At 39.3% G+C, this 14,913-nt stretch overlaps 2 protein-coding genes and 1 long non-coding RNA gene across 3 annotated transcripts; all 3 read right to left on the bottom strand.

Moving 5' to 3' along the window:
- Positions 1-10: 10 nt before the first annotated feature.
- Positions 11-1,686, bottom strand: LOC139987428 (uncharacterized). The gene is made up of 2 exons (XM_074111729.1): positions 411-1,686; positions 11-149 (listed from the first exon to the last, which is right to left on the bottom strand). The coding sequence occupies exon 1, from the start codon at positions 871-873 to the stop codon at positions 460-462; it is 414 nt and encodes a 137-aa protein (XP_073967830.1). The 5' UTR covers positions 874-1,686; the 3' UTR covers positions 11-149; positions 411-459.
- Positions 1,687-3,471: 1,785 nt separating this feature from the next.
- LOC139987432 (uncharacterized) lies at positions 3,472-4,974 on the bottom strand. Its single transcript, XR_011799854.1, has 2 exons — positions 4,183-4,974; positions 3,472-3,839 (listed from the first exon to the last, which is right to left on the bottom strand). It is a non-coding gene; the product is annotated as an uncharacterized lncRNA (long non-coding RNA).
- A 1,491-nt stretch (positions 4,975-6,465) lies between these two features.
- LOC139987057 (uncharacterized) lies at positions 6,466-11,733 on the bottom strand (the record flags this gene model as incomplete). The annotated part of the gene is made up of 2 exons (XM_074111732.1): positions 6,466-10,448; positions 11,595-11,733. Coding segments are annotated over 2 exons (363 nt in total), but the record flags the coding sequence as incomplete, so codon positions are not given.
- Between the last annotated feature and the right edge of the window lie 3,180 nt (positions 11,734-14,913).

The following is a 14,913-nucleotide window of genomic DNA, read 5'->3' on the forward strand; positions in this document are numbered from 1 at the left end:
CATCCACGAGTATCCTTTCCCACACTCTCCACACATGTAACGTTGCAAGGAGGTAAGCCCGCGAGTCAAGCGTGGTTTAATCGGTTCCGGAATTACTTTGATATCCTTGGTTTCAAAATCAGCAAGCTCGTCGATCAGGTTGGAACCGTCTGGAATACGAGAAACATCGATTACTGCGAATTCGTTGTAACCCATTGAGGAGGATAACGTGGGAGAAAGTGGCAAGAGTCTAGAGAAATTGGACACATCTATATTTGCTGATATTTATACGCGCATAATTTACAAACATTTTAAGTATGAATAATTTTATTTAATCGATGGATTTCACGCAAAATACATTTCGCTGTACGAGCGATATACGGGGACGATGTACAATCAAAATGGAAAGAAAAGTAAACTTAAACACAAACTCAAAAGTTATTTCGAACCGAGAGAGAACATTTGTACGAGTAAACTTTTCTAAATCAAGTCTGGATGATGAGCCAGCAAATGTTCTTTCAGTCTGTCGCGCCTGTAAAACTTTCTCGAGCAAAAATGACACTTGTTTCTCGCTTCCTTGTTGCCACATTGCAGTTGATGTCGACGTAAACTGTACATCCAGGTATACTCTCTGCCGCAAAGCGCACAGGTAAAGAGCTGTTGTGGCTGTAGTTGCTGCTGCTGCTGCTGCTGTTGCTGCTGCTGCTGTTGCTGTTGCAGTGGTTGTTTCTTGTTCGGATCGAGAACGGGACACAGATAGTAGTACGCATCGTTGTAGTTCCTTTCTTTCAGCAACAGATCGTCCATCGAACTGCTTCGATAATCGTTCAAAGTGCTCCAGACGCTCTTCGATAGAACACCTGTCGAAGTAACACATTGGTGAACAAGCAGCATTAGATCAAAAGAGGAAATACCTCGGGACAGAGGAACGGTTTCGCGAAACAGGGTTAGATAAAAGTATGCGGTCAAATTGGGCGAATTCGGACAGATCGAGTAGGTGATCGAAGGAATCGCATTTGATTTGGTGCGATGAAAGGAACACGAGCTACGAGAATCAATCTCGTTGTCACAAAAATGCTGGAAAACGGTGCCGTTCGATTATATGTATGTCAATATAATTATGTTTTAATCGTTCAGATTCGTTTATTTGTCGATACATATAAAACGTTATGGTGAGATATAAAGCGTTACGATTGAAACATTTTTTTGGTATCCGTTCCGTTGAAACAAAGTATACGGAATGTAATGGACATGATAGTATTTCCGTACATTGTGCATCTTCAGCGTACACCTCGGTTTTTTCTCATACGATTACATCCCGTTACCTTTCTCGTTACGTATCCAAAATGTTATTTACATGGTAAATTAATAGCAAATCTATTTTGTATAAAGAAACATCCCATTCGACACGATTTATTTCGAGTGAAAAGAGAATCATCGAACAATTACGAAATTTTCGATCGGAATCGAATTTAAAATGAATCTAATCATAAGATACATGTATGCGTGTATAAAATTCAAACTAACAACTCAAGATCAAAGATTTACACGCCTCCCACGTGATGTAATTCACAGAAGGGAAGGATTGTCGTTCGAAAGAAAAGGATAGAGCTGCAAAGATTAAAGATGAACGCTTTTAGATATTCGTAGAAAAGATTTGTTTAGCGCATAGATCGCAATCGATGCGTCGCGACTACTGTGGGAATCGCGGTCGAGCAGCTACTCCCGTTCTTTGGCGAATACCGGCGAGTCACCGGTTTTCTCCACAATGTGTCGCAGTCTTCTTCGGCATCCGACGATGTGCGAATTCAAGACGAATCTGTGCTTGAATCTTCTATCGCATATCGGGCAAACTTCGCAAGGTACAACGCCGCACTCGAGTCGTTTGTGACGACTCAAAGACGTGGTGGCCTTGTAAGTTTTTCCGCACCTGTTGCAAGCGTACTTCGACCCGCTATCCTTCCCATTTTTTCGTCTTCGATTTCTGTTCGGGTTGTAAGGCATGCCCGGGTAACGTACCCACAATGGTTCGCTATTGTCCTGCGGTTGTTGTATATCCTGCGATAACAGCATTGTCGCCAAAAGCCCTGAAACGAAATGATTCATTCGTTAGATGTCAAGCTTTCGCGTCCTTATCCGTTATAGTTTCGTCCTTAACGAGATGAGCAAGAAAAGATATTTTCCCTTGATTCGAGAATTAAACGAGCTTTAAGTGTGCCATGTCCCTGGGAAGTTGGATTTTTTACCACGGGTGTTTGTGGTCGGTGCAGCTTTGGATGTAAGGAGAACGATCAAATAAGTCAGGGGAAGAAGGATATGATAAAGAAGAGCGGAAATGTTCTTAAAAAAGCAAGCAAAAGAATAAACGTGTTATTTAAAGTTGAGAAGGTAATACGTAAAAGAACATGGTATCTTGCATCCGTAAAAAGTCTTTTTACATAGTAGTAATTATAAGCAGGGGAAACGCGATCGTCATGTAGAAGAAAACATGTATTTATTTAACTGTGTAAAAACTATACAACGCCGCAGCTGTGTTGTCGTTTTTGATTCCTTAAAATGTCCATTCGTAAAATGTCCATTGGGTCTTCTTGCTTTGCTTCAAGATTTTATCGTCGCTTGCCAGAAGTTAGCTGTCGAATTATAATACGTAATGCACCAAGTTTTCACAGGCTTAAATTTTATGTATTCGCTTCTCCGTGTTTTCTGTTAGTACGATGAATGTGATATACAAGGTAGCATTTTATATCGTTCCGTAATATTCCCGCTTTCTTCTACACGAAGCCAAATGATGCGTTAGCTTGAACCTATGAGTGAACTTTTTCCCACAAATTTGACAGCTTTGTCTTGGCTCGACTCCGCATTCGAGCCTTTGGTGCCTTCGGAGCGAAGTTTCCAGCTGATAACCCTTTCCACACCTGGTGCACTTGTGAATCACCGGTCGCCTCTTATATCGTAGATTTTCGATGTTCTTCACCGTCAGCCTTGGTACTGGAAAATAGAGAAAAGACGAAACGGCTGTCAGTAAGAGGAGAACGCGTTTCATTCGATATTTATACGCGAGAAAAAGAAAGAGGATCGTTACACGCCCTACGACCGTAGTTATGTATATGTTAGGTTCACCGTTTAGTACGTGAATTCTAATATCGAAGAATGGAAACAAAGGCGAACGGCAGCAGTGACAAGGAAGGGCACAGCGTAAGAACGAAAAAAAATTTGAATAATTTACTTACGAGAAACCGCGTTTTCTGGCGCAAGCCAAAATATTTTGTGCGTATACACATGCGGCGTATATCTGACATTTTGCCGAATTTTCCTCTCAGGAAGAGAAGAGAGGTAACACATTCGATTTCTTTCGTTTAATTGTATAATACTTACGAGACACGGGGAAAACGCGCGAGGATTTTCGTTTCCTTGCTTCCCTAGTTTCCTTCGATTACCTTACGAATTTAATGAGAAGCAACCTGTTATATATACACAAACTACTCGTGGAACTTCATTTACAACGCTTAACATTTATTTTCTGAGATAAAGTTGTCAAGATTCTATAATAAGTAAATTTCGTAACAACACACGATCACAGTATATTAGAAGCGTGTATTATGGTTGTTACTTCTCCGATTTGTTTGATTCGTATTAACCGTCAGTGACTAGCTAGATTCAAGCTTGTTTCGTAAGTCATATATTAAGATAATGTACGAATTTGGCGTGTGACTGCCAACGATGTTTGTGCTTGAACTTCCGGCCGCAAATAGGACATTCAAAGGTAGGATCCTTGCCGCACTCAACTCGCAGGTGTTTATTCAACGAGTCTCGCCACAGGTATCGCTTGCCGCACTGGAGGCACCACCACAATTTCTTCGCTGCAAAGAAAAATTCAGAAATTACTTCAACGGCCTTACATAAAAATCTTTCTGGCAGAAACATGCCACGTTTCGCATAAAACAATTAAAAGCTATCGGTAACACAAACTGATGGCTTTCATGTAATCTGTGATCCGTCGGTGAAGAAATTTCGGAGGTCGAATAAGTGAAAAATGCGATTGCCTGTGACAATGAGCGTTTCATTAACAGACAAGGAACAAAATTACAAAAAGATACGAAACTTTTCGGATACGTTCCTCTCTTTGATTCGTTTTAACACAATATGCGAAAAGAGGAGTCGCACTTATAGGTATTATGCGGATTTATTATCGTCCATAGTTACTGCTGCTGCATTATCTTTCGAAAAAACCGAAGAGTCAGATAATCGTTGAGAATCGTTCGTTATAAATTAATATGATGCATGGATTTCGCGTGAGATTGCCATCGATGTTTATGCTTGAACTTCCTGCCACAAATTGGACACTTGAAAGTAGGTTCTTTGCCACATTCCACTCGGATATGATTCTTCAAGGAACCACGCCATTGATAACGTTTGCCACATTGAAAGCAGATCCACCCCATCTGAGAGTGAGCTGCAAAAGAAGAAGCGTAAAGCGGATTAGTTAGCCTTCGGTTTTTAAACTTTTGTCAGGTGGTAAATAAGTCTCGGATTTTACTATTTTCCCCGTTACTTCATCGTTAGTACTAACAAGTAGCGATAACGAAACGATTACACCTTAGACATTAACACGTTGCTCTTGTTCCGTGCTCGAAATTATTCGTCGGATCGTTCGATCGAGCAATTTAATGCAAAACGCTTCCTAATCGCTTATCAAACGATAATTTTGTGCAGAAATTAGACGTTTCATCGTTAAATTTTTAACGAGCCTTTATTCATTTTCTAACAAGTTCGCTTACAATCTGCTGGAAGCCCTCAATTTCCTAAACTTTGTATGGTAATAGTAAGATCTTCCGATTAATTTGTACAAAATTGATATTTTGAAATATTCCGATAAAAAATATGGAATAGGTGATCAAATATTGAAAAAAGATGAAATAGATCAGCATCAACGTGCATAACACATCGTTTATAAAAAAATGCGCGATGATACGTGAGAATTGGACTTCATTTCCAACGTATTATCGAAATCCTTGACTATGTAAATTCGAGGTAAGATGCGACTGCAATCTGTGCTTGTACTTGAATCTCCTTCCGCAAAGGACGCAGTTGAATTTCGGTTCCTTTCCGCAAAGGCGGAGATGCGTATACATGGAAGATTTTCTCGAGTAGATCTTGCCGCACACTCTGCACGGATATACAGTTTCCCGAGCGGCCAGCTCACCTGAAACACAAACGATGAGTCGTGCGTGGATGTAGAAGGCAAAGCGTTTCGCGTTTACCGACCAGATCGGACAATCCACCCCATTACATTGATTGGCAGCGATGCATACCTGATTCCATAAGATTACTTAAATTAACCGCAAGTATCGTCGATTCGTTTATTTCGCGGGAAAACACTCGAAATTCAAGCGCTTGCGTTACATTTGCGTGAAGCGGAAAGGAACATTGACCGGTAACAAATTTTCGGGTAAATTTATGGGATAGAGTCGGAAGAAACTTTAGTATAGTGAGCAGGCGACTGTTGCAAAAATTTACATCAACATCTATTCTTAGCGAAATATTTTGTCTCTGTTTATTGCTTAGCTTCCCGTTTCTTTACGTTTTGCGTATTACGTATCTAGTTTTGCAACCAGCAACATATCGCATAGTTTTCGTTAGCATAGTACACGTATAGCAATGGTACATCCAGAAAATCTAGCAAAATACGAAATTTTTCGGATGCTGTTAAAATATCACTTTCTACTTGTTTCTTTTCTCTCAAAGTCTTTTTGTCGTCAGTCTCATTTTCTTCGCGTCCAAATTATCAAAATGCAAAATACGTTCGGTACTGAATACGTTGGACAAATCAAATATATGATATTCGTTTTTAAAACGTAGCTCGCAGCACAGGCAGATCGACGTAATTGTGGATAGACTTGTGATGCTTCGCGAGATGGTGTTTGTGTTTAAATTTTCTTCCGCAGACTTTGCAAGAGAATCGTGGCTCGATACCGCATTCCATACGCTTGTGTAAATTCAACGATTCTTTCCATTTATACGTTTTTCCACAGTTGTTACACAGATAGCTCGAACGAAACACGAAAATCGGTAAACCTGAAATCACAAAAACATACATTTTTATTAGAACTAAGAATCGACCGCTGTTTGTTCGATGAACACACTTATACACTTTCCATATTTTATGAAAAACCACCCTGTTAACAGCACGCTGAATGCACGTTGAATGAACAATATCTTTTATTATTACATCAAAGGAGCGTTTACACAGATTTCTATATGTACACCGTATACACATATAATACGACAGAGTGTACCGCTGAAAAGTTATCGTGCGACAGATAATGTCGATATCTACTTCGTGATAATTGCGAATACGATATAGAGCAGATCGACAAGATTCTATTACTTGAAGATTTTATATCGTTTCTTTGCTTTTATATTGGATCGCGTTGTCAGTATGGAAATGAAAGGAAAAGAAAAAAAAAAAAAAAAAGGAAGAAACGGGTCGATTTCATTAGTATTTTTTCAACCAAACGAGATCCGATTGATCACGATGATGACGTCTCTTTAAATGTTCTTTCAGATGGTGCTTATGCTTGAATCTTCTGCTGCACAAGATGCAGCCAAACTGCGGCTCTTTTCCACATTCCAGTCGACGATGTGTATTGAACGAATCCCTCCATCTGTATGACCTGCCGCATTTGACACAGACGTGCTCCTTGAGTAATCCTAAAAATTAACACATCGAATTTGTACTACCATTTCGATCAGTCCTTCGAACGACATGCTTAAATATTTAGAGGGAACAACTAGATACGTGATATTCTAAAGTGTATTTGCAGATCTTTCTTGATTGCAGGATGACGCTCGAAACGGTATACAGAGTTGTATGCTACAACTTACTACATCTGCGAAACTAACTTGCCTTTCTCTTTTCTTACAGAGAATTCCTTTTAACCGATTCTTCCCTTTACATTTTAATAGATCGAAACGATATTCGTCGTGACTAATTCGTATTACGCGTTTCTTTAAGTTATTTATTGCGATCAAATTTTACATAACGTACATAAATACAATTTTATGTATAAAACATACATATTTAAACGATGGAAACAGGGAGCGGAGTACAAATTTTCTCTAAAAGAGTTACCGCCAGAGTACGACGCACGATATGTGTTATCATAGTACGAAAAGTTAAACGAGCGTAGCTAACGGAACAGCTATGTTTTAACATTTTAACCGACGCATTTTCATCTCGAAACTTGACGATGCTATTGCGCGGCACCGTTGCTCGAACCGAGGTAAATATTTTTCCCGTTCGAAATAATCCAATGATGAACGTTGATCAAATGTTTCTTTAACATCCATTTGTGGCGAATTTTCGTCCCGCAAACGGGGCAAGAGTGTTGCGGGTCCTTCCCGCATTCTTCTCTTTCGTGTCTAACCAACGATTGCATCCATCTGTATTCCTTGCCGCAATTCGAACAGAAGTGTCTCCCAAGTCTCTTGTAATAGTCTGAACCGCAGTAAGCTGAAAGAACAATGCAGTTTCTGTAATTATGTAGGTTCAGGTATACGCCTATTCGAATAGCTTCTTAGCGTTTTCCTATTACGCTTATCCTTACGCTCCTTTGAACGTAAAATGAAAGAAAAACATCGCCCTAATGTGAAAATGTATCGAGCGCAATAATTCAAAACACTGAAACTTTCGATGAAAACGCTTTATTAAAATTGCGAGCTGTTTTCAATTAATCGGTCCATCACCATTTTTGCGTTAAAATAGTTGCTTGCTAAAAGCTCAAATATTATTCAGATGTAATCATTAGCAATCAGATTCCGCGTTGCTCCATTCTTGAAACGTTCGGTCCGTGTTAATTCCAGTTGAGGCTTGGTTTTCTGTCTCGGTGTAAGTAGTTCTTGTTTCATTTGGCAGTCGCTGCGTAGTCTTTTCAATCGATTACTCGTACTACAACGTTTCCACGCTATTGTAACAATCGAAACCCTACTATACGTTTCATTTATTTTAAATCGCATATTCTCAGAGTAATCGTTCTAGTCTTATTAAACGGTGATAGACGGTATTGTGTTCTCTAAACAGATGAATCTGTAACGCGTGGACCACTATACGCAATAGAAATATTTATTTACACTGTAAACGTATGAAAATACGTAAACTGACGTTAAGAAAGATACAGGTATAAACACGATGATTCGCTCTCTCGGTCCGATGTTAATAAATTAGGAGATTCGTTATTAATTTTGGATAATAAACACTTGAAGGATTCGAGTTGGAATCACATTCTTGTACAATCCTTTACAACGTCAGAGATTCTATAAACGCGATTTCGAATGAATTCCGCGATTCACAAATTTAAAAACTGAAATTCGAAATTCGGAATTCAGAATTTATAGTCAACCGAAGTAATATCATGGAAAAGTGTTCTTTTTGTGTTTATCAGTGAGATGTATCGATGATTTGAAATCGACGGTGTCAGTCTTATAAACGTGCAAATCGGTACTGTGTATGAATTTACAGTATCGAGATACGCTAACGCAGACGATGAAACGCATTCTAATATCGTACTCTTCTTGTCAAGTTCGGAATGTTTAAAAAAACTATCGGAAAAACGCGATATAAAAATGTTTTCTTTTCTTTTTTACCGAAAGGGAGAACATTACCGTCCGAAATGTTCCGATCGGTTTGCAAAGGGACGCAGGAGCTCGAGATTCTCGACGTTCATGGTTTCGGAAAGGTTTCCCAATTCTAATCATCTCACTCTGCTTTGTGAACGTTATTTTCGTGACGTAACAAGTAATCTCTGCGTTTGAATTTTCTGCCGCAGAGGGTACACTTGTGCCTAGGTAACTTTCCGCAGCCTTCTCGAAGATGTCTGGTCAAGGAGTCCGTCCATGTGTAACGTTTCCCACACTTGTAACAGGTAAACGGAGTGTCGTAGTTGACACGATTGTGGTCCCTCTTCGAGTCTGAAACAGATCAGAAAGAGAACGAGAGATTAACGAGATTAACGGAGTTTCGTTGGCCGTTCAGTATCCTTTATCTCGCGCGCGAGTCGTCTATTTTATTTCACGTTGAAAGTCGTGTCTCGTTGCAAGAAGCAACGGTATTCCAACGATACGTTCGCCACGAAAAAGGTCATGCTTATCATTCGTTGGCAATCTTCGAGGCGCATTAAGGACCGCGTTAAGAAGCAAACCTGAAGGAGGGATCAAGAAGGAAGCGAACAAAAAAAAAATATTGTATGTACGTACACTCTTCTTTATTGCTCTTCCAGCTCGTGTTACGTATAGATACTACCTGAAAAATAACTGAATAATTTCGGTAAATGACGCAACATTTGTGCGTGTATTAATAACATTAACAACGTTCAAAGGTTATCGACGTTAACTAAAAAAAAAAAAATTAATCGTAGAACGGTTCTTTCGATATCCGATTCGCTTCCTGAAGGATTTTTATCACGGAATTTTCTACCATTCACCGAGTACGTTTATTTCGCTTCCACGCTGTACTCGCAGTTTTTACACTTTTTACTCTTCGATGCTTGCCGCATTTTTCTCCTATGTGTCGATGATACGAAGTCTTCCGAGAATAGGTTCTACCGCATACGATGAATCGGTAGAGAGTGTTGTTCGCCATACCGGCATGCCCTACAGCCGCCACCCAGCCTGAAATCGTAGTTTCAGCCGTTAGATACGTCAACATTTCCCTCGTATTACCATCTACCACCTTACTACCTTCAAACTCTCCTGTATCTCGACTTGGCTTCGAATATATGTGTACATATATCTACGCTTTTAATCTTTCCCTTATTGACCACGGTTTTGATCGTTTTAACACGTTGTTAAACTAAAACAGCGGAAAGATGGTACTTTACCATGTGTTCCGTCGTTTCATCGACTCGAGAAGCAAAGTGAATATAATCGAAGTTGAAGCAACAAGCAGTTACCGGCAAATAAACGGCGATCGTTAAAGTTAAAAGCGATTAAAAGTAGTTGGCGATGCATGGAAAATTGTTTTTATTCTGCAGTGCGTGAAGAGTTAAAATAGTCTCGGTTAAACGTCGAATACAGAAAATACTGTGCGAGATCAATATACACTGTACACATACATAGAGAGTTACTTTCTTTCGTTATCAGCGAAAACGTGGGAAACGACAAGTAAATATATAATTTGGCGCTATATTCAGATTATAAGGTATCGTCACTCGATTATACTTGAGCTCAGAGAATTCGAAAACGATCAGGTCATATGATGCATCCATGGACTTTCAACATGTGTCGCTGAAAATTCGAACGTTGCTTAAACGCTCTTGGACAATAACAGCACAAGCATTGCGGCATTTTGCCACACTCCACTCGCAAGTGACGATTCAGCGTGCTTCTGGCCGCGTAGGACCTGTTGCACTTGAAACAGGGGTACGGCTTCTGGAAATCGTCCCGAGCAATGTTTCCCGGAAATCTCGCCTGACCTGAAATCAAAATCCAGAGCTGATGAATCAGATATAAAGATATAAAGAGCGTAACTATAGGAAATCTGATGGAAATATTTCAAAATCAGTTGCATTCTCTAATGCCGCAAAGAAATTGAAAACGAAGAAACTGAAATAGTCTCTTTCTTCTTTTGTCATCTTTGTTTTCGTGGAAACAGATACGAGAAAGTAAATGATAATAAATGCGATTGCTCTAGAACCACTTGGCAATAAAAAGAAAAAGTCAGCAATTCTCACGACTGTCGATCATCCGTAAAGATTCTTCCTCTTCCTTTTGTCTTCCATTGGTCTTCCAGTCGGTAGAAACACTCAAGTAGTTCGGACGCAAAAATATCTGAACGGCTACGGACGAATTCGAAAGATCTGAGACATGTTTTACCCTTGCAATTGCAGTTTTATTTTCGCGTACTTCGATAATTATAATAAAATTATAATAAACTACAATAACACTTTGAGAAACTAGTTTATATATAACCAAGGCCTCAGCAGACATCGTTCCCACGATTTTTTTTTTTTTCATATATTGTACACCAATTATTCAACATATCACAGAACATTTTTCGTAGAATGAAATTTTTTAAATCAATCGAACTTTCTTCAGAGCCGGTCGACAATGTCGCGCATCGTACGGCTGTTGTTTCGTATTTTCCAAGAAATCGAATATTTTTCATCTCTTCTTCTACTTCCGTCGCAAAAATAATATTATTAAAACAAAAGGAAGTGCCGCGGGTAAAAAAAAATATTTTAAACAAAAACGAAAATCTTGCATATGTCAGGCTTAATCTGTTTCTGCTATTTAACTATGTGTCGATCGTTGATAGAAAGGTAGCGTAGCGAATTACATAAAGAAACAAGTAAATGTTGCGTGAAACTATACATGTAAGAAAGAAGAAAGATAGTGCGAACATCGTGTGAAATTCGATTCTCTTCAGGAGAAGTTCGGAGAGACCGACGACGAGGAAGGATGGGTAGGTTTGGTCGACGATGATCTCTTCATGGGTGCATCGACCTTTTATGATCCTAGCAGGAAAATACGGCCGTGAATCTTCGAATTGTGTCGTTGAAAGTTAGTTTTTTGCTTGAATCCTTTCTCGCAGATACTGCAGATGTACTGAGGCGGCTTACCGCACTCGTCGTGGAGATGACGTTTTAGGCTGCTTTTGTTCTTATACAATCTACCACACTTGTAGCAAGAAAACGGTTTCGGCAAGAAATCTTGACCCCGCAGTGACGGATATCTGTTCCTTGAGCAACTACCTGTAATTTAGAGGTCAAAAGAGCTCGATTATTCAAACTAATCTCGTTTGAGCTAAATTAAAAGCGCGTTCCTTCAAAATTCTCTTTCGTTTTTTTCATCTCACTTTTCGCTAAATCAACGACGCGCGTCTCGATATATATGTATACATAGAAACGAGTTTACGTGTGCGTTTTCGAATATTAAATACGTTTCGAATATTAAAAATGTGCTAGTGCGCTCCAACTGAACTAACGAAACTTAAATGAATGAAGGTTGATCTTGATCTTTGATAGTTGCGTATCTTCGGATGATGATCGGATGTGAAATGAGTTATCAGCTATGTGTGCTTGTTCCATTATTTCGGAAGCTTTATTATCCAGAGCGTTAAACAGACTCGCGAATAAAACAAAAATTTATTAATTCTGGAAATTAAACGGAAAAGGTGGAATTCCACCTTCCTCGTTCCCGAAGAACAAAAATATACATTTCATTTGACTTTGTACGACTTCCATTCGAAGCCTTCCTCTTGTAGATATAACAGATACACAATTTTCCTGCACTCATCACGTATGTGACGGTGCAACGTCGTGGAATCTTCTCAAGTGCAAGATCTTCCGCAGAAGTAGCCAACATGGTTTTCTTTTTGAAGATTACGCTTTTTCAGCCATTGTCAGTCTCTTCTTCACTTTGCGTTCTGTAATAGAAAAAGAAAAAAGTAAAGTTGATCCATAACACGATCAATCGCTTTCCACCGCCATAGATCTGATTGATCCGATAAACATTGTAACAGTGGGATAACTACAGATAATAGAAATCTGCTTCCAAGGTTGATGCAGAAACTATCAAGGAAATGTCTTCTTCAGAAGAGTACATACTCTTGTCGCGATAACGTCGATCCGTTGAATAATTATGTCGCAACGGGTATCGTTCTGTTTGCAGGAAACTCGAAACGATTACAATAATTTTTGAAGAAAGAATGGCAATCTTATCTGAGATTTTTTACGAGGGAGCTTTGCAACGAAAATTATCCTATCGTTTCTAGAATCGATTGAATAAAGAACAAATAAAGAATTTCGATGGAAAGATCGAAATTCAACGAAACATTTACGAAATTATTTCAACGAATTTGTTCAAACGACAATCTTTTCCTGGGCTATATTGTAGATTGTTGTAGAAAAAATTCGAATTGCGATCATAAAATAAAAGACTGTCTTATCCCTGTGAAAATCTCAGACAAATATGCAACACGAGCAAACTTGAGTCAACGTTGTTGCCGAAAACATTTCATCATTTTTACTCCATTATCGTGAAATCTGTTTTGCGATACGCCGACGAGTTCCACATTTATTCGATTAAACGAGAACGATTAAATGACAAATTTTACTCGAGTTCTATTTCGTGTTCGTACCGTGCAGGAGAACGACGTATGATCCGTGCGTACGGTCCAACCTGAAAAAAAAATTGGTAGAAATTAGAAGCATTGTTATGCGACTGTCCGCCAGATTATCCTTTCTAATTTTATCGAGTCTTTGTAAAGATGCATAGACCGTTGCAGCGAGTCATGTTGAGACGTGGTAAAATTTTATTTCACAATATTACAGGCCTTTCCACAAGTAAAGACATTGAAATCGTCTATTGGAAGACTAACATAGCGGCTCCATTCAAAGGAGTCACTTGGTGAATGGAAGTCAAATGTTTAATCAAATGATGTTTGTGCATGAATCGGTATCCGCAAACTTCACAAGTAAACTGCGGCAATTTCCCGCACTCCACGCGTCTGTGTTTAAACAGAGACTCCTTCCACTTGTACGATTTGCCACAATCCTCGCAGAAAAATCTCGTTTCGTTACATTGGCTTGTGATTTCTGTTCCTTGACGCGGTCCCGATCGTTGGCGTCGATGACTTCGTCGTTGCCACATAGATTCTGCAAAACCATGCAAACGGTAATAGAAGCGTTAATCGAATTAAAATATAATTCAGTTACGGAAATGATTGCGAGCATGGATCTGACAAATGAGAGTATCTCTAAAGAATGTTATACATATAGATTATTTGTTCGAAACGCTGTCTTTTCTGATTTTTCAATGTCACTCCAAGGATCGGTGCCGACCACTTCAAATGAATCGAACGCAAAAGTGCCGCGGAAAGTTCCGTGGAGAATGTCTGATTTATTTCGTGAAATAAATAAACGAGGATGCATTTCGCTGAATAAATTACAAAAATAACAGATCCTAGATTTTCCTACTGACGAGACCGAGATTAAGTAGGATCGACGCGAAATCCTAGTAACAGGGGATTAACAATTCGAAAAGTCCGAGTTTCATAAATCTTTACGGCGACAGCTTCTCAAGTGCTGCGTCACGTGATGTCTGTGTTTAAACATTTTCCTGCACTGCGGACACGGTACGTTCGGCATTTTTCCACACTCGTACCGCAGATGTCGATCGAGCGAACTCTTTTGACTGTACACCTTGCCGCAAGTACATACGTGCTTCTTCGCGTTTATGGAAATCGAGGGCAGCTCTGGAAAGTTGTCGAACGCAAGCCTCGTACCTTTTACGTGAAACAAGCCCATGTCATCTGAAATCAGAAATATCGCCTTCCGTTAGTCGCTTTCGTATCTCGTACGTATTTACGGTTCAACGCTTGTATCTCACGAGCTCGGTCGAAACACACTGTGTCTTCTTTCTTCTTTTTCAAGACCTTGGATATACATATATACATACACGCGGATGTTGCGTCTCCTGCCTTCATTCGCATTACCTTTTAACAATTCTTCGATAAATTAATCGTAATTGAATGGATAGAAAACATTCGTATCATAGTCTTGTATATTTGTTAAAACTACAGAGTGTAATAATAATAATGACGAGTTGCAAACTGACGCGCAAAGTTATAAAAAATATATTAAATATTTTTGTACAGTCAACAAACTCTCATGTGGAATAAGAAATAGATAACGACGTCCTCTTTATTGCGTGCAATTTGGTGTCTTGACGTGACGTAACCACAAATGAAGTTTATTGCTTTTAAAGGTGCACTTTTCACACCGATATTCCTCTCCACATTCGCTACGTTGATGACACATCATCGAGAACTGGTACTTGAAACGCCTCCCGCAATCACAGATTAGACGACCTGAAAAAAAAAAGCGGAACCGTGTCACTAGAGGGAGATAAATAGATTTGGATATTGGGCGGTTGGAC

This window comes from Bombus fervidus, chromosome 5 (genome assembly GCF_041682495.2).
Source record: "Bombus fervidus isolate BK054 chromosome 5, iyBomFerv1, whole genome shotgun sequence".
Classification (NCBI taxonomy): domain Eukaryota; kingdom Metazoa; phylum Arthropoda; class Insecta; order Hymenoptera; family Apidae; genus Bombus; species Bombus fervidus.

Bases quoted from the DNA above. Each gene is read 5' to 3' on its own strand.
- LOC139987428 (XM_074111729.1), bottom strand. From the start codon at position 873: ATGCTGCTTGTTCACCAATGTGTTACTTCGACAGGTGTTCTATCGAAG.